Source organism: Ranitomeya variabilis, chromosome 5 (assembly GCF_051348905.1).
Source record: "Ranitomeya variabilis isolate aRanVar5 chromosome 5, aRanVar5.hap1, whole genome shotgun sequence".
NCBI lineage: Eukaryota > Metazoa > Chordata > Amphibia > Anura > Dendrobatidae > Ranitomeya > Ranitomeya variabilis.
This window is the reverse complement of record NC_135236.1, coordinates 47402160-47420325: the sequence shown is the minus strand read 5'-3', so window position 1 is coordinate 47420325 and position 18166 is coordinate 47402160. Positions and strand designations below refer to the sequence as shown.

General features: G+C 44.6%; 1 protein-coding gene across 1 annotated transcript in view; it reads left to right on the top strand.

Annotated features, from left to right (window-relative positions):
* Nucleotides 1-18166, top strand: part of LOC143773283 (uncharacterized) — a 43005-nt gene that overhangs the window by 21300 nt on the left and 3539 nt on the right. Inside the window, exons 4-14 of the mRNA XM_077260768.1 lie at nucleotides 2328-2381; nucleotides 3153-3230; nucleotides 4085-4159; nucleotides 5026-5103; nucleotides 5968-6045; nucleotides 6471-6557; nucleotides 9519-9569; nucleotides 9749-9820; nucleotides 16558-16593; nucleotides 16869-16926; nucleotides 17787-17957. Coding sequence (XP_077116883.1) covers nucleotides 2328-2381; nucleotides 3153-3230; nucleotides 4085-4159; nucleotides 5026-5103; nucleotides 5968-6045; nucleotides 6471-6557; nucleotides 9519-9569; nucleotides 9749-9820; nucleotides 16558-16593; nucleotides 16869-16917 — 658 coding nt within the window. The 3' untranslated portion in view covers nucleotides 16918-16926; nucleotides 17787-17957. The remainder of the gene's footprint in view (nucleotides 1-2327; nucleotides 2382-3152; nucleotides 3231-4084; nucleotides 4160-5025; nucleotides 5104-5967; nucleotides 6046-6470; nucleotides 6558-9518; nucleotides 9570-9748; nucleotides 9821-16557; nucleotides 16594-16868; nucleotides 16927-17786; nucleotides 17958-18166) is intronic.

Sequence of the window (18166 nt, the reverse complement as noted above, 5' to 3'; positions counted from 1 at the left end):
TGTACTCTACACAGCCAGAATCTGTCCCTGCTGAAAGTAAGGTTCCCCTTCCCGCATGTTATACCACCTTACACAGGGACAAAGAGGAAGGTGCAGATGAAAGTGCAGGTTCCTTCATCAGGTGGGGGGGCATACTCGTTGGCGACGTCACTGGCACAGGGCCCCTCAGAGTACGCAAAAGTGTCGCTGCTGGTGGGAGGCGCCCCCGCCATGCAAACACACCGCCGTACTTTGAGGGGCCCTGTGCCAGTGGCAATGCGAACGAGTGGGCCCCCCCCCTGCTTGCTCAGGATCACAGCACTTGCAACTTTTAAATAATTACCTTTCCCTGCAACACCGCCGTGACGTAGTCCGCATTTCCTGGGCCCACGAAAAACTTGAGCCGGCCCTACTCCCCCCACAACTTTTGCCAAATGACCCCCAATTCCCTATGCCCAACTATTATTATAAAGTTAATTAAGATTGACAAGCTTCAGAAACAAGAATGGATGTTTTTGGCATTAAAATGGGCACTGTAGGTGTTTTCCTGGCCTCCACTCACTGCCGACTATGCTTCCCCATTGACTTGCATTGGGTTTCGTGTTTCGGTCGATCCCCGACTTTTAGCGATAATCGGCCGACTGCACTCGACTCGACTCTGGACAAAATCGGGTTTCCCAAAACCCTACTCGATCTTAAAAAAATGAAAGTCGCTCAACCCTAGTCATAAGTATTCAGCCCCTTTGCTCAGTATTGAGTAGAAGCCCCTTTTGAGCTAGTACAGCCATGAGTCTTCTAGGGAATGATGCAACAAGTTTTTCACCCCTGGATTTGGGGATCCTCGGCCATTCTTCCTTGCAGATCCTCTCCAGTTCCGTCAGGTTGTATGGTGAACGTTGGTGGACGCCATTTTCAGGTCTCTCCAGAGATGCTCAATTGGATTTAGGTCAGGGCTCTGGCTGGGCCAGTCAAGAATGGTCACACAGTTGTTCTGAAGCCGCTCCTTTGGTATTTTAGCTGTGTGCTTAGGGTCATTGTCTTGTTGGAAGGTGAACCTTCGGCCAAGTCTGAGGTCCAGAGCACTCTGGAAGAGGTTTTCATCCAGGATATCTCTGTACTTGGCCGCATTTATGTTTCCTTCAATGACAACCAGTTGTCCTGTCCCTGCAGCTGAAAACGACCCCCATAGCATGATGCTGCCACCACCATGTTTCACTGTTGGGATTGTATTGGGCAGCTGATGAGCAGTGCCTGGTTTTCTCCACACATACCGCTTAGAATTATCACCAAAAAGGTCTATTTTTGTCTCATCAGAGCAGAGAATCTTATTTCTCATAGTCTGGGAGTCCTTCATGTGTTTTTTAGCAAACTCTATGTGGGCTTTCATATGTCTTGCACTGAGGAGAGGCTTCTGTTGGGCCACTCTGCCTGGTGGAGGGCTGCAGTGATAGTTGACTTTGTGGAACTTTCTTCAATCTCCCTACTGCATCTCTGGAGCTCAGCTACATTGATCTTGGGGTTCTTCTTCACCCCTCTCACCAAGGCTCTTCTCCCACGATTGCTCAGTTTGGCTGAACGGCCAGGTCTAGGAAGACGTCTAGTGGTCCGACACTTCTTCCATTTAAGGATTATGGAGGCCACTGTGCTCTTAAGAACGTTGAGTACTGCAGAAATTCTGTTGTAACCTTGGCCAGATCTATGCCTTGCCACATTTCTGTCTCTGAGCTCCTTGGCCAGCTCCTTTGACCTCATGATTCTCATTTGGTCTGACATGCACTGTGAGCTGTGAGGGCTTATATAGACAGGTGTGCGCCTTTCCAAATCAAGTCCTATCAGTTTATTTAAACACAGATGGACGCCAATGAAGGAGAGAAACATCTCAAGGAGGATCACAAGGAAATGGACAGCATGTGACTTAAATATGAGTGTCTGAGCAAAGGGTCTGAATACTTATGATCATGTTTTATTTCAGTTTTTCTTTTTAAATAAATATGCAAAAATTTCTATATTTCTCTTTTTTTCAGTCAAGATGGGGTGCAGAGTGTACATTAATGAGAAAAAATAACTTTGTTAAATTTATTAAATGGCTGCAATGAAACAAAGAGTGAAAAATTTAAAGGGGTCTGAATACTTCCCGTAACCACTGTATAAAAGAGCCATCACCGACATGGCAGGGAGCAGACTCAGTCCTTGAGCATGCTTCATAAAGAGATAGTGCCCCTTTTTAAGGGATTAATCTGGACCCTTCATTCAGCATATCCTACTCAAGTCTTCATATAACCCTGTGTCCTCTGGATGTCAAAAGAGATTATATATGATTTATATGACTTATTTTATGCCTCTAATAGTGAGGAAGAAGAAGAGGAAACATCTGTGGAGAGTGAGAGTTGTAGAGTGAGTAGGTAAATGGAGAATTGGAGACCACAGATATAATGGGTGATATATACTGTACATACAATATAGATAGTACAATATTATATACTTATAGTTATGGCACTTCCGATCGCTTGGTATAAAACCCGGCTGCACATAAATAACGATATCTGATGGAGGAGCCAAAAACAAAAGACCAGTGATATCAGATCCTTTATTCCTGAGCAGTTCAGTATCATCTATAAAGTTGTTCTCCATTTCTATCCCTCCATTTTATCAAATTTCTTGCAGGCATGTGACATCAGTGAGGGGCCTAGAGCTAATTAGGACCTTTGCAGGTCCCCTTCAGCTTCCTCTCCTGCACTGATCAGTGTCGGGCAGCTCTCTTCCTGCACATGCCTCTCGCTCCTCCCCCACCTCTCAGGCCTACTTGATTTCTAGCCCCATTGCAGTCTCTATGTCTGACACGGCTGTAGGTCTGCCCCTGTAAAGGGTCGATGAATGTCATCTCGTGAGAAAGGTGATAATGAACAGAGGGTCAGAAATAGAGCAATAAATGATTGAAGATCATGATACTATTGAAGAAGCAATGTTCTGGTGATGAGATGGGACACCTACTGAAAATGCGCAGAACTGTACACTTTTTTTGTTATGATTTCTGAATTCATTTATAAAAACACTACATAAAACGACCATAATTGTATTGTATGAACCCACGTAAATACTCCATATGAAGGATCAATTACAATAATTGTCATTTATGTGAGCGCTACTGCATATAGTCTGTGTCTTGTTTCCAGTAGTGAGGGAGAAGTGGTCGTGAATGTGATAACACCAGACATAAGCGAGGAAGATGGCGGCAGTGAGAGCACCGGACTGTAAGTAGAGAGACAGTGACATGTCCAGATATTATAGGGCGTCCACCAATGTAGATGTTTGATAGTAACTGATGAATGACTTGTTATGGTACAGACTGAAGAAGGTTCAGGCCGGGCTTCGTGGGAGGTCACACAAGGCAGAAACAGTACATAGATAGTGCAATATTATATACTTATAGTTATGGCACTTCCGATTGCTTGGTATAAAACCCGGCTGCACATAAATAATGATAACTGATGGAGGAGTCAAAAACAAAAGACCAATGACGTCAGATCCTTTATTCCTGAGCAGTTCAGTATTGTACATAAAGTTATTCTCCATTTCTATCAAATAGCTTGAAGGCATGTGACATCAGGGAGGGCCCTAGAGCTAATTAGGGCCTTTGCAGTTCCCCTTCAGCTTCCTCTCCTGCACTGATCAGTGTCGGGCAGCTCTCTTCCTGCACATGACTCTCGCTCCTCCCCCACCTCTCAGGCCTACTTGATTTCTAGTCCCATTGCAGTCTCTGTGTCTGACACGGCTGTAGGTCTGCCCCTGCAAAGGGTCGATGAATGTCAACTCATGAGAAAGGGGATAATGAACAGAGGGTCAGAAATGGAGCAATAATTGATTGAAGATCATGATACTATTGAAGAAGCAATGTTCTGGGTATGGGATGGGACACCTACTGAAAATGCGCAGAACTGTACATGTTTTTTGTTATGTTTTCTGAATTTATTTATAAAAACACTACAAAAAACGACCATGATTGTATTGTATGAACCCACTTATATACTTCATATGAAAGAGCGATTACAAGAATTGTCATTTATGTGAGCGCTACTGCATATAGTCTGTGTTTTATGTCCAGCAGTGAGGGAGAAGTGGTCGTGAATGTGATAACACCAGAAATAAGTGAGGAAGATGGCGACAGTGAGAGCACCGGACTGTAAGTAGAGAGATAGTGGCATGTACAGATATTATAGGGCGTCCACCACCATAGATGTTTGATGATAGTAACTGATGAATGACTTGTTATGGTACAGACTGAAGAATGTTCAGGCCGGGCTTCGTAGGAGATCACACATGGCAGACACAGTACATAGATAGTACAATATTATATACTTATAGTCATGGCACTTCCAATCGCTTGGTATAAAACCCGGCTGCACATACATAATGATAACTGATGGAGGAGCTAAAAAAAAGACCAGTGATATCAGATCCTTTATTCCTGAGCAGTTCAGCATCGTCCATAAAGTTGTTCTCCATTTCTACCCTCCATTCTATCAAGTTGCTTGCAGGTATGTGACATCTGGGAGGGGCCTAGGGCTAATTAGGACCTTTGCAGGTCCCCTTCAGCTTCCCCTCCTGCGCTGATCAGTGTCGGGCAGCTATCATCCTGCACATGCCTCTCGCTCCTCCCCCACCTCTCAGGCCTACTTGATTTCTAGCCCCATTGCAGTCTCTATGTCTGACACGGCTGTAGGTCTGCCCCTGCAAAGGGTCGATGAATGTCAACTCATGATAAAGGGGATAATGTACAGAGGGTCAAAAATGGAACAATAAATGATTGAAGATCATGATACTATTGAAGAAGCAATGTTCTGGGAATGAGATGGGACACCTACTGAAAATGTGCAGAACTGTACACCGTTTTTTTGTTATGTTTTCTGAATTCATTTATAAAAACACTACAAAAAAAGACCATGATTGTATTGTATGGACCCACGTAAATACTTCATATGAAGGATCAATTACAAGAATTGTCATTTATGTGAGCGCTACTGCATATAGTCTGTGTTTTATGTCCAGTAGTGAGGGAGAAGTGGTCGTGAATGTGATAACACCAGACATAAGCGAGGAAGATGGCGACAGTGAGAGCAGTGGACTGTAAGTAGAGAGACAGTGACATGTACAGATATTATAGGGCGTCCACCAACATAGATGTTTGAAGATAGTAACTGGTAAATGACTTGTTATGGTCCAGACTGAAGAAGGTTCAGGCCGGGCTTCGTAGGAGGTCATATATGGCAGACACAGTACATAGATAGTACAATATTATATACTTATAGTTATGGCACTTCGAATCGCTTGGTATAACACCCTGCACATACATAATGATAACTGATGGAGGAACCAAAAACAAAAGACCAGTGATATCAGATCCTTTATTCCTGAGCAGTTCAGTATCGTCCATAAAGTTGATCTCCATTTCTATCCCTCCATTTTATCAAATTGCTTGCAGGCATGTGACATCAGGGAGGGGCCTAGAGCTAATTAGGACCTTTGCAGGTCCCCTTCAGCTTCCTCTCCTGCACTGATCAGTGTCGGGCAGCTCTCTTCCTGCACATGCCTCTCGCTCCTCCCCTACCTCTCAGGCCTACTTGATTTCTAGCCCCATTGCAGTCTCTGTGTCTGACACGGCTGTAGGTCTGCCCCTGTAAAGGGTCGATGAATGTCATCTCGTGAGAAAGGGGATAATGAACAGAGGGTCAGAAATGGAGTAATAAATGATTGAAGATCATGATACTATTGAAGAAGCAATGTTCTGGGAATGGGATGGGACACCTACTGAAAATGCGCAGAACTGTACATGTTTTTTTGTTATGTTTTCTGAATTCATTTATAAAAACACTACAAAAACGACCATGATTGTATTGTATGAACCCACGTAAATACTTCATATGAAGGATCAATTACAAGAATTGTCATTTATGTGAGCGCTACTGCATATAGTCTGTGTTTTTTGTCCAGTAGTGAGGGAGAAGTGATCGAGAATGTGATAACACCAGACATAAGCGAGGAAGATGGCGGCAGTGAGAGCACCGGACTGTAAGTAGATATCATAGATTGTTTGCGATTGTAGATGTTTTATTAGTAGATGGGGAAACACTTGTTATCACTGGGTAAAGACTGAGGAGGATATAAAACATGGCCGTACATATCCCTGGGTATCAGAGGATGATTGGGGGTAATGATTAATGAGTCCCGTACACCAGGAATGTAGTACACACAATTTTTGGGGCCCTTGGTCTTGGCTTATCTGTCCCACCTCTCCAATGTGGCCACAGGGCTCTAAGTTTTTACAATTTCATTTATTAGGGTCTTTGGTTCTCTATTCATTTTGTAAAGTCTCTGCAAGAAATCACTATGATTGGATTGTAAGAACTTACTGTATCACTCGCGAATAAAGGAGCAAGTACTATAATGGTCATTTATGGGACAGTTACTGCATAAAGTCTATGTTATGTGTCCAGTAGTGAGGAAGAGGAGGGAGTAATGGAAACGGAGGATGTAACACTAAAGATAACAGAGGATGATGGCGGCAGAGAGACCACCGGACTGTAAGTAGAGAGACAGTGACATACACAGATATTGTGGGTTGTGTGTGATTGTAGATGTTTGGTAGGAACTGATGAATGACTTGTTATCACTGGGTAGAGATGGAGGAACATATAAAACATGGCTGCACATATACCCGGCTGTAGTTCTGCCTCTGTAAAGGGGTCAATGACTGTCAGGTGGGGAGAAATAGTGTAATGAACAGAGTTCACAGAAGGATCAATAAATGGAATATGGTGACAGAAATCAGCGCATCCTACATGTCCCTGTTTGGCCCTTTAGTGTCCTCCTGGATGACAATATCCAGGTTCTTTCTCATATAGCTGAAAAAAAGAGAATGGACAGCATCTCCAAAAATCATACAATGATCTAATGCCGCTAGGCAAAAATATATAACGGAACATGAGGTTCTTAGTTTAACTTTCTGATCAGGCTGTATGAAGCCCACTACCATGTCACGTCAAACCTCGTAGTGGGTCCTACCGCCCTTGAGGAGCGGAGCCGTGAGCCGACCATCGCCACAGCGGCAATGTACCAGCAGGGCAGACGGTGTGGTGCCCCACAGCACCCATGCTGCAAGACTGTGTCCCCATGACTCCAGACTGCGCCGCCCAACCAGCACAAAATCACATGGCACAGAAGAGCAATACAGGCAATCTGTTACTAGGATCAACCTTCCTAAGCCGTCCATATGGGCAAAATGACACCTTGATATCTGCCATCCGATGTCTTATCGCAGAGAAATTCACATTTTTCTTACATGTAAATGAGCTGTTAAGATCTATGGGCCGGACATAGATCTCCCTAACAATCTGCCTCCAGAGCTTATATTGCATGAATGTAGGACTTACCAGTGTGAGACATGCAGTGACTGACAGTCTGCTCTCCTGATCTCACTGCAGAGCTGTGTGTCATTATAGCTGACACATCTGCCGGTTCCTCTCAGCTCCAGCCTCCATCTCAGAGGCAGGCTTTCCTCACATGTATTCAGCCTGGCTAGCAGTTGTAAATCATGCAGCTGAGGTGATGAAAACTAAATCTCTGAACACAAACAAATACTCGGAGATCACCTGAGAGTGCTAGGGAAAACCCAAGCAACGAGTATACTCGCTCCTCACTAATTGTAACCATACAGCAGAGCAGTGAGAGCTGCCGCTGCTAACGTGTTCAGATCTACTGTACTTTGTTAGTTACATGTATTACACCGTATCATCTTATTAAAGATAAGCTCTGGAGGCAGATTCTCTCAGAGATCTATGTCCGTCCCATAGCCTGGAACAGATCATTTACATATAAGAAAATTCCCCTGGTATAAAAGAAGAGTCAGATGGCAGTAAAACTCGGATGACGGTCACAACGCAATGTCCGAACTGGCCGCTTGTCGCTGTTACGCTTAGGTTGTGAGAGCGGCCGGCCAGTCTGAGCATTGGTGAGCTTTGTCCGAGTTATACAGCTGTCTGACTCTTCCCTAAAGGTACCGTCACACTAAACGATATCGCTAGCGATCCGTGACGTTGCAGCGTCCTCGCTAGCGATATCGTTTAGTTTGACACGCAGCAGCGATCAGGATCCTGCTGTGATGTCGCTGGTCGCTGAATAAAGTCCAGAACTTTATTTGGTCGTCCGATCGCCGTGTATCGTTGTGTTTGACACCAAAAGCAACGATACCAGCGATGTTTTACACTGGTAACCAGGGTAAACATCGGGTTACTAAGCGCAGGGCCGCGCTTAGTAACCCGATGTTTACCCTGGTTACCAGCGTAAAAGTAAAAAAAACAAACAGTACATGCTCACCTGCGCGTCTCCCAGCGTCTGCTTCCTGCTCTGACTGAGATCCGGCCCTAAAGTGAAAGTGAAAGCACAGCGGTGACGTCACCGCTCTGCTGTTAGGGCCGGAGCTCAGTCAGTGTCAGGAAGCAGACGCTGGGAGACGCGCAGGTGAGCATGTACTGTTTGTTTTTTTTACTTTTACGCTGGCAACCAGGGTAAACATCGGGTTACTAAGCGCGGCCCTGCGCTTAGCAACCCGATGTTTACCCTGGTTACCCGGGGACCTCGGCATCGTTGGTCGCTGGAGAGCGGTCTGTGTGACAGCTCTCCAGCGACCAAACAGCGACGCTGCAGCGATCGGCATCGTTGTCGCTATCGCTGCAGCGTCGCTTAATGTGACGGTACCTTAAGACATCGGATTGCAGGTGTCAAGGTTTCATTTTATTCAGCCTCCGATGACAAACATGTCCTTATAGACTGCCCAGGAGGATTCCTATTAATAAGCCAAGAATGAATGACAAGTGGGCAGTAAGGAGGAAATGATTTTTGTGCTAGTTTGGCAATTATTCCCCCTTTAATTATACCATTGATTTCTATTCAGTGCCCGAATGTCCTCATTTAATCACCTGAAGCTCACGATGACTGACTTAGGCTTTGCACTTGTGCAGTCCTTCTTGGCCAGAGAAGTTGAAGGCTGCTGTAGTTTTTGGTCTTACGCCCTAACTCCTATGCCAGCAAGCACAGACCGGCATGATGTCATCATTGCACTCACCAGACATAGATCTCCCCGAGAATCTGCCTCCAGAGCTTATTATAAATGAAAGGGAGCATCACCAGTGTGAGACATGTAGTGACTGCTCTCCTGATCTACATGTCTCTCACTAATAACCCCTTTTATTAAAAATAAGCTCTGGAGGCAGATTCTCGGGGAGATCTATGTCTGTTCCACAGATCTTAACAGCTCATTTACATATTAAAAAACGTGGATTTCTCTGGAATAAGACATCGGGTCCCAGACATCAAGGTATCATTTTATCCAGCTTCCTATGACCTACATGCCCATATAGACGGCTTAGGGGGTGGATCTTACTAACAGATTCCCTTTAAGTCATTGAATTTATTTAGGAGACACATGATATAGATGATATTTTCTAAGTATCTCTGTTTCTAATGAAAACCTAATTTTATTATAGGCCAAAAACATATGAAGTAACGACAGTGTCGGCCAACACAAAGCCGATCCCGTAAGTAATGAGCGCAATCATGGCGGCATTTACTCTAATGAGACCTTGTACTTTGGAAAGTTGACATCATACAGGAACATAAAGTCCGGAGATTACAGAGCACGATATCGCTGTATATATCCTCAGAATGATATTGGGAACTGTCTGTATCTCAATTTGATTATTTGGATTTTTTTTAGACCCAAACGTAAATGGTGGATACCGAAGTGCTTCAGGAAAAGCAGCAAGAACAAAGTCAGGAACATGTATTTGTAGGTTCTTTATCTTCTTCCCACAAGTGGACGCGCCCTTATGTCCAAATTAATGTGTTCAAGATTAAAAAAGTATTTAATGGTCCATCCTGGTAGTTACAGACAGAAGAAATGACAGTGACATGTACACAATGAGCTATTACCATATATACTCGTGTATAAGCAGAGTTTTTCAGTACATTTTTTTGTGCTGAAAATGCCCCCCTCGACTTATACATGAGTCATTATCCCAGTTTATGGTGGGGGAGGAGGAGCGGCAGAGCGGTGGGTCACAGGAGGCAGGAGCCAGCAGCTGCGGCTACAGCCGGTGCCCACTGCTAAAGAGAAAATAATATTCACTGCACTGGCAATGAATATTCATTTCTCTTATAGCACACAGTTACATCCACAGCTGCTGACTTCCAGTAGATAAAAACATTCTACTTATCTTCCCTGCGCGCCCTCGCAGCATCTCGTTCCGGCTTCGAACAGCACCTGCAGCCGAGCAATTACGTGTCACCGCTCATTAAGGGAATGAATATTCATTCCACTCCATGCCTATGGAAGTGTAGAGGTGAATATTCATTATCTTAATGAGTGGGGACACGTTATCTCATGGCCGCAGGAGCTGCTGGAAGCCAGATGCTGCGAGAGTGCGCAGGCAAGGTAAGTAGGATTTTTTTATGCTTTCCTCATGGGGGCTGTTGTGATCCTAATGGCAGAGGATCTCTGGGTCTTCAGCAAAGTCTGCAAACATAAAAACTAGCTCATAGGGAAGTGGTAACTGAGCTGACCACATACCTGATCCTAGCCCACAACTAATAACAGCCGGGGAATGTACCTACGTTGGTTCTAGACGTCTCGCACCAGCCGGAGATCTAACTAACCCTTTCAGAGAAAATACAGACCTCACTTGCCTCTAAAGAAAGGTACCCCAAAGTAGATACAGGCCCCCAACAAATAATAACGGTGAGGTAAGAGGAAAGGACAAACGTAAGTATGAACTAGATTCAGCAAAGAGAGGCCCACTAAATAATAGCAGAAATATAGAAAGCGGACTTATGTGGTCAGCAAAAAACCCTGCAAAAATATCCACGCTGAATATCCAAGAACCCCCGCACCGACTAGACGGTGTGGGGGGAGAATATCAGCCCCCAGCTTCCAGCAAAATCAGGAATCACATTATGAACAAGCTGGACAAAAAACAGAACTATACAAATAAACAAAAAACAAGGAAGCAGGACTTAGCTTATGTTGCAAAAATCAGGACCAGTAGACAGGAGCAACCAGACAAGGACTGATTACAATGATGCCAGGCACCAGACTAAGAATCCTGGAAGTTTAAATAGCAACACCCCTGGCCTAACGTACCATGTGGGTACCAAGCTGGGGAAAGACAATCCCAGTGCCATACCACTAGTGACCACAAGAGGGAGCCAAGAAGTATAGTTCATAACAGTACCCCCCCTTTAAGGAGGGGTCACCGAACCCTCACTACGACCACCAGGGCGATCAGGATGGGCAGCGTGAAAGGCACGAACCAAATCGGCCGCATGAACATCAGAGGCGACCACCCAGGAATTATCCTCCTGACCATAGCCCTTCCATTTGACCAGATACTGAAGCCTCCGTCTAGAGAGACGAGAATCTAAGATCTTCTCCACCACATACTCCAACTCGCCCTCAACCAAGACCGGAGCAGGAGGGTCAACAGCAGGAACCACAGGCACAATGTACCGCCGCAACAAAGACCTATGGAACACATTGTGAATGGCAAACGACACAGGAAGATCCAAACGAAAAGACACCGGATTAAGGACCTCCAAAATTCTATAAGGACCAATAAAGCAAGGCTTAATCTTAGGAGAGGAGACCTTCAGAGGGACAAACCGAGAAGATAACCAAACCAAATCCCCAACACGAAGTCGGGGACCCACACCGCGGCGGCGGTTGGCAAAACGCTGAGCCTTCTCCTGTGACAACTTCAAGTTGTCCACCACATGATTCCAAGTCCGCTGCAACCTATCAACCACGGAATCCACCCCAGGACAGTCAGAAGGCTCAACATGACCCGAGGAGAAACGAGGATGAAAACCAGAGTTGCAGAAAAATGGCGAAACCAAAGTAGCGGAACTAGCCCGATTATTGAGGGCAAACTCAGCCAATGGCAAGAAGGTCACCCAATCATCCTGATCCGCAGAAACAAAACATCTCAAATAAGCCTCCAGCGTCTGATTAGTTCGCTCCGTTTGGCCATTAGTCTGAGGATGAAAGGCAGACGAGAACGACAGATCAATGCCCATCTTAGCACAAAAAGATCGCCAGAATCTGGACACAAACTGGGATCCTCTATCAGACACGATATTCTCAGGAATGCCGTGCAAACGAACCACATTCTGAAAAAACAAAGGAACCAGATCGGAAGAGGAAGGCAACTTAGGCAAGGGCACCAAATGGACCATCTTGGAAAAATGATCACACACCACCCAGATGACAGACATTCCCTGAGACACCGGAAGATCTGAAATGAAATCCATGGAAATGTGTGTCCAAGGCCTCTTCGGGACGGGCAAGGGCAAAAGCAACCCGCTGGCACGAGAACAGCAAGGCTTAGCCCGAGCACAAGTCCCACAGGACTGCACAAAAGAACGCACATCCCGTGACAAGGAAGGCCACCAGAAGGACCTAGCCACCAAATCTCTGGTACCAAAAATCCCAGGATGCCCTGCCAACACCGAGGAATGAACCTCGGAAATAACTCTGCTGGTCCATTTATCAGGAACAAACAGTCTATCAGGTGGACAAGAGTCAGGTCTACCAGCCTGAAATCTCTGCAACACACGTCGCAAATCAGGAGAAATGGCCGACAAAATCACTCCCTCTCTAAGAATACCAGCCGGCTCTGAGACTCCAGGAGAGTCAGGCACAAAGCTCCTAGAGAGAGCATCAGCCTTCACATTTTTCGAACCAGGCAGGTATGAGACCACAAAGTCAAAACGGGAGAAAAACAATGACCATCGAGCCTGTCTAGGATTCAGGCGTTTAGCAGACTTGAGATACATCAGATTTTTGTGATCAGTCAAGACCACCACACGATGCTTAGCTCCCTCGAGCCAATGACACCACTCCTCAAATGCCCACTTCATGGCCAACAACTCCCGATTACCAACATCATAGTTTCGCTCAGCCGGCGAAAACTTCCTGGAAAAGAAAGCACATGGTTTCATCACAGAGCAACCAGAGCCTCTCTGCGACAAAACAGCTCCTGCACCGATGTCAGAAGCATCCACTTCAACCTGAAAGGGAAGTGAGACATCAGGCTGGCACAAAACAGGCGCCGAAGTAAACCGGCGCTTCAGCTCCCGGAAGGCCTCAATGGCCGCAGGAGCCCAATTAGCGACATCAGAACCTTTCTTGGTCATATCCGTCAGAGGTTTAACAACGCTAGAAAAGTTAGCAATAAAACGACGGTAGAAATTAGCAAAACCCAAAAACTTCTGAAGACTCTTAACAGACGTGGGTTGAGTCCAATCATGAATAGCTCGGACCTTGACTGGGTCCATCTCCACAGCAGAAGGGGAAAAAATAAAACCCAAAAAGGAAACCTTCTGCACTCCAAAGAGACACTTTGAGCCCTTCACAAACAAAGCATTATCACGCAAAACCTGAAACACCATCCTGACCTGCTTTACATGAGAATCCCAATCATCAGAAAAAACTAAAATGTCATCCAGATAAACAATCACAAATTTATCTAGATACTTCCAGAAGATGTCATGCATAAAGGATTGAAACACTGAAGGGGCATTAGAGAGCCCAAAAGGCATCACCAAGTACTCAAAATGACCTTCGGGCGTATTAAATGCAGTTTTCCATTCATCTCCCTGCCTAATGCGCACAAGGTTGTACGCACCACGAAGATCTATCTCGGTGAACCAACAGGCACCCTTAATCCGAGCAAACAAGTCCGACAATAGTGGCAGAGGGTATTGAAATTTAACCGTGATTTTATTCAGAAGCCGATAGTCTATACAAGGTCTCAAAGATCCGTCTTTCTTGGCCACAAAAAAGAATCCCGCACCAAGAGGGGAAGAGGATGGACGAATATGTCCTTTCTCCAAAGACTCCTTTATATAAGAACGCATCGCGGCATGCTCAGGTACCGACAGATTAAATAATCGTCCCTTAGGAAACTTACTACCAGGAATCAAATCTATAGCGCAGTCACAGTCCCTATGAGGAGGAAGAGCACTGGACCTGGACTCACTGAACACATCCTGATAGTCAAGCAAATACTCAGGAACTTCTGAAGGAGTGGAGGAAGCAATAGACACCGACGGGGAATCGCAATGAATTCCCTGACAACCCCAACTTGACACAGACATAGCCCTCCAATCCAGAACAGGATTATGAGCCTGTAACCATGGCAGACCCAAAACGACCAAATCATGCATTTTATGCAGAACAAGAAAACGAATCACCTCCCGATGTTCAGGAGTCATGCACATGGTCACTTGTGTCCAATACTGCGGTTTATTCTCCGCCAATGGCGTAGCATCAATTCCTCTAAGAGGAATAGGATTTTCTAAAGGCTCCAGGACAAAACCACAGCGCCTGGCAAACGACAAGTCCATAAGACTCAGGGCAGCGCCTGAATCCACAAACGCCATAACAGGGTAGGAAGACAATGAGCAAATTAAAGTCACAGACAAAATAAATTTAGGCTGCAAGTTACCAACGGCGACAGGACTAACAAACTTTGTTAGGCGTTTAGAGCATGCTGATATAACATGTGTAGAATCACCACAGTAAAAACACAACCCATTCTGACGTCTATGATTTTGCCGTTCAGTTCTAGTCTGAATTCTATCACATTGCATTAAATCAGGCGTCTGTTCAGACAACACCGCCAAAGGATTAGCGGATTTGCGCTCCCGCAAACGCCGATCAATCTGAATGGCCAGCGTCATAGAATCATTCAGACTTGTAGGAATGGGAAAGCCCACCATCACATTCTTAATGGTTTCAGAAAGGCCATTTCTGAAATTTGCGGCCAGAGCACACTCATTCCACTGAGTAAGCACGGACCATTTCCGAAATTTTTGGCAATACACTTCGGCTTCATCCTGGCCCTGAGAAATAGCCAGCAAAGCCTTCTCTGCCTGAATTTCAAGATTGGGCTCCTCATAAAGCAATCCGGGCGCCAGAAAAAACGCATCAATATTCGCCAATGCCGGATCTCCTGGCGCCAATGAGAAAGCCCAATCCTGAGGGTCGCCCCACAAGAAGGAGATAACAATTTTAACTTGCTGAGCTGAGTCTCCAGACGAACGAGGTCTCAAAGATAGAAACAATTTACAATTATTCCTAAAATTCCTAAATTTAAATCGATCTCCAGAGAACAGTTCAGGAATAGGAATCTTAGGTTCTGACATAGGACTGCCAATAACAAAATCCTGAATGCCCTGCACACGAGCAGCAAGCTGATCCACACTAGTAATCAGAGTTTGCACATTCATGTCTGCAGCAGAGTTTCAAGCCATTCAGAGATAAAGGGGAAGAAAGAAAAAAAAACAACAACTCAGAACTTCTTTTTCTTTTAATCCCACTTCTGCAATGCATTAACTATTCAGTGGCCTGGCATACTGTTGTGATCCTAATGGCAGAGGATCTCAGGGTCTTCAGCAAAGTATGCAAACATAAAAACTAGCTCTTAGGGAGGTGGTAACTGAGCTGACCACATACCTGATCCTAGCCCACAACTAATAGCAGCCGGGGAACGTACCTACGTTGGTTCTAGACGTCTCGCGCCAGCCGGAGATCTAACTAACCCTTTCAGAGAAAATACAGACCTCACTTGCCTCTAGAGAAAGGTACCCCAAAGTAGATACAGGCCCCCAACAAATAATAACGGTGAGGTAAGAGGAAAGGACAAACGTAAGTATGAACTAGATTCAGCAAAGAGAGGCCCACTAAATAATAGCAGAAATATAGAAAGCGGACTTATGTGGTCAGCAAAAAACCCTGCAAAAATATCCACGCTGAATATCCAAGAACCCCCGCACCGACTAGACGGTGTGGGGGGATAATATCAGCCCCCTAGAGCTTCCAGCAAAATCAGGAATCACATTATGAACAAGCTGGACAAAAAACAGAACTATACAAATAAACAAAAAACAAGGAAGCAGGACTTAGCTTATGTTGCAAAAATCAGGACCAGTAGACAGGAGCAACCAGACAAGAACTGATTACAATGATGCCAGGCACCAGACTAAGAATCCAGGAAGTTTAAATAGCAACACCCCTGGCCTAACGAACCAGGTGGGTACCAAGCTGGGGAAAGACAATCCCAGTGCCATACCACTAGTGACCACAAGAGGGAGCCAAGAAGTATAGTTCATAACAGGGGGCCATACATACAAGGATGGGGATAAGGAGCCATGCAGACAAGGATGGAGATGAAGAACCATGCATAACAGAATAGGGATTAGGGGACAATGCATACCTGACGTATGCTTGAGTCAATAAGTTTTCCCAGTTTTTCGAGGGAATATTAGGTGACTCGGCTTATTCTTGGCTCGACTTATACACGAGTATATACGGGGATTAATAATGACATCTACCTATATCATGTGGAGATGTACATGAGACATGTCCTCCATTCTGGTTATTGTCGGTGTCCGGACCGGACCAGGATTTGTTCCTTATTATTATTTTACATTTATTTGTGATTATTTCTTCTATTTCTCCATCAACAGAAATGACAGTGATGAAACAGCGCAGCGTCTATCAAAGTAAGGAAAAGCTTCCCCCATTGTTGTATGTGACGTGTTGTTACACTGAGGCTGATAATATCAGGGGCAGATACACGTTGTGTCTTCCCTTCATACCTTAATACGATAGTGTATATTTCTAATGGCAGAAACCAATCTTTCACTGTCTATCTATACGTGCCATAGTGAGAGAAAAGAATTTCCCTCTTCAGTTCCCGACCTCTAAACTCACTAACCCTCCCGTCCGTTCTTCTCTATACTGAACACTGTTTCGCCATTTCTTGGCTTCCTCTTAGGCTCCTCAGAGTATTTTTATGGTGCTGCACCATCAAACCAGCAGAGTAAAAAAAAAAAGTAAGTCTTTTTTAAAAATATTTTTTATTGACTGATTTTAAGATTTGCAAAATCTGCTCAGTATCATCGTAAGTTTTCAATAATTATCAGATAAACAGTTGGGTGGTGACAAATGAGTTTTATTCTATTATTTATTATATACTATATATAAACATTTACTATATTTTATTTATTATCTATCTATTATTATTTCATGTTATTGTTTACTAAGAAATCTGTATTTTTTCTTAATTTTTTCTTCTCTCCTCACCACCCAAATTCACCATCCATTCTTAAAACTGATAAAATCTGTATTGCTCAATACAAGATGGACTGGCAGGTCACTGAGGAATTTACAGTTATAGATTGACAGGGAAGGAAGCAGAAAGGTGGTGCTGGATTCACATCTGCACTGCTCACTACTACTACATAATGTCCTCCATGCTGCTGCAGCTTCTGGACATGTGCTACATAGAGACAGGAAAGGAAGAATTAATCCTTCATGTCTGTGTTTGTTGTGTATGGGACACATCATGGCAGCTAGGTTGCACCCACTAGCTCATCGACAACTGAAAATGAGTGAAAATGCAGAATACAAGACATATAGTGGGCAGAAATTGTTATTCCTCTTCAGAGCTGAAATCTACACCTGGTTATTTGTGGGCACAAAGCTTTCCTTTGGTGAAATGTAGTCTGGAAAGTGCTATTAATTTAACGCCTGGCTCTCTATGATAATCAGATGTAGCAAAATGTAAAATCACCTGTTATAGGAGCTCATCTAAGACATCTCTTAAAACAAAACTAGCAGAATTGTGAATGCAGCTCTGGAGAATAGCATTTCACTTATTTTTATTCCCTTTTTTTGCCTTCCTAATAATTAGGCTACAAAGACTGCCGGGCCAAGACCAATGGAGAAGAAGGACGTCCCGGTGGTGCTGCAGTTATTTAATAGCTACCTGAGTCAGTTCCACCTCGCTCTGGTCATGGATAAAGAGGATATTTCGCATTGTTCTTTCCCTCAGGAGAACCTCATTGATACGTTAATGGTGCAGGTAAGTCTCTGAATCTTCTTGGTGCCATGATCAGACCTTATCTTGTTGGTCTAATGGAGAGGGGTCTCCCCATGTCACCCATGAGCTGATCGTTGTGACTAATCAGGCCAGGTGCCCACATTTTCCAGTATGAATGAAGCGTTGCTGAGCATGTGCGAAAACTGTCTATAGGGGTGGTGGTTGCACATGCTCAGTAATGCTTCCTTAAA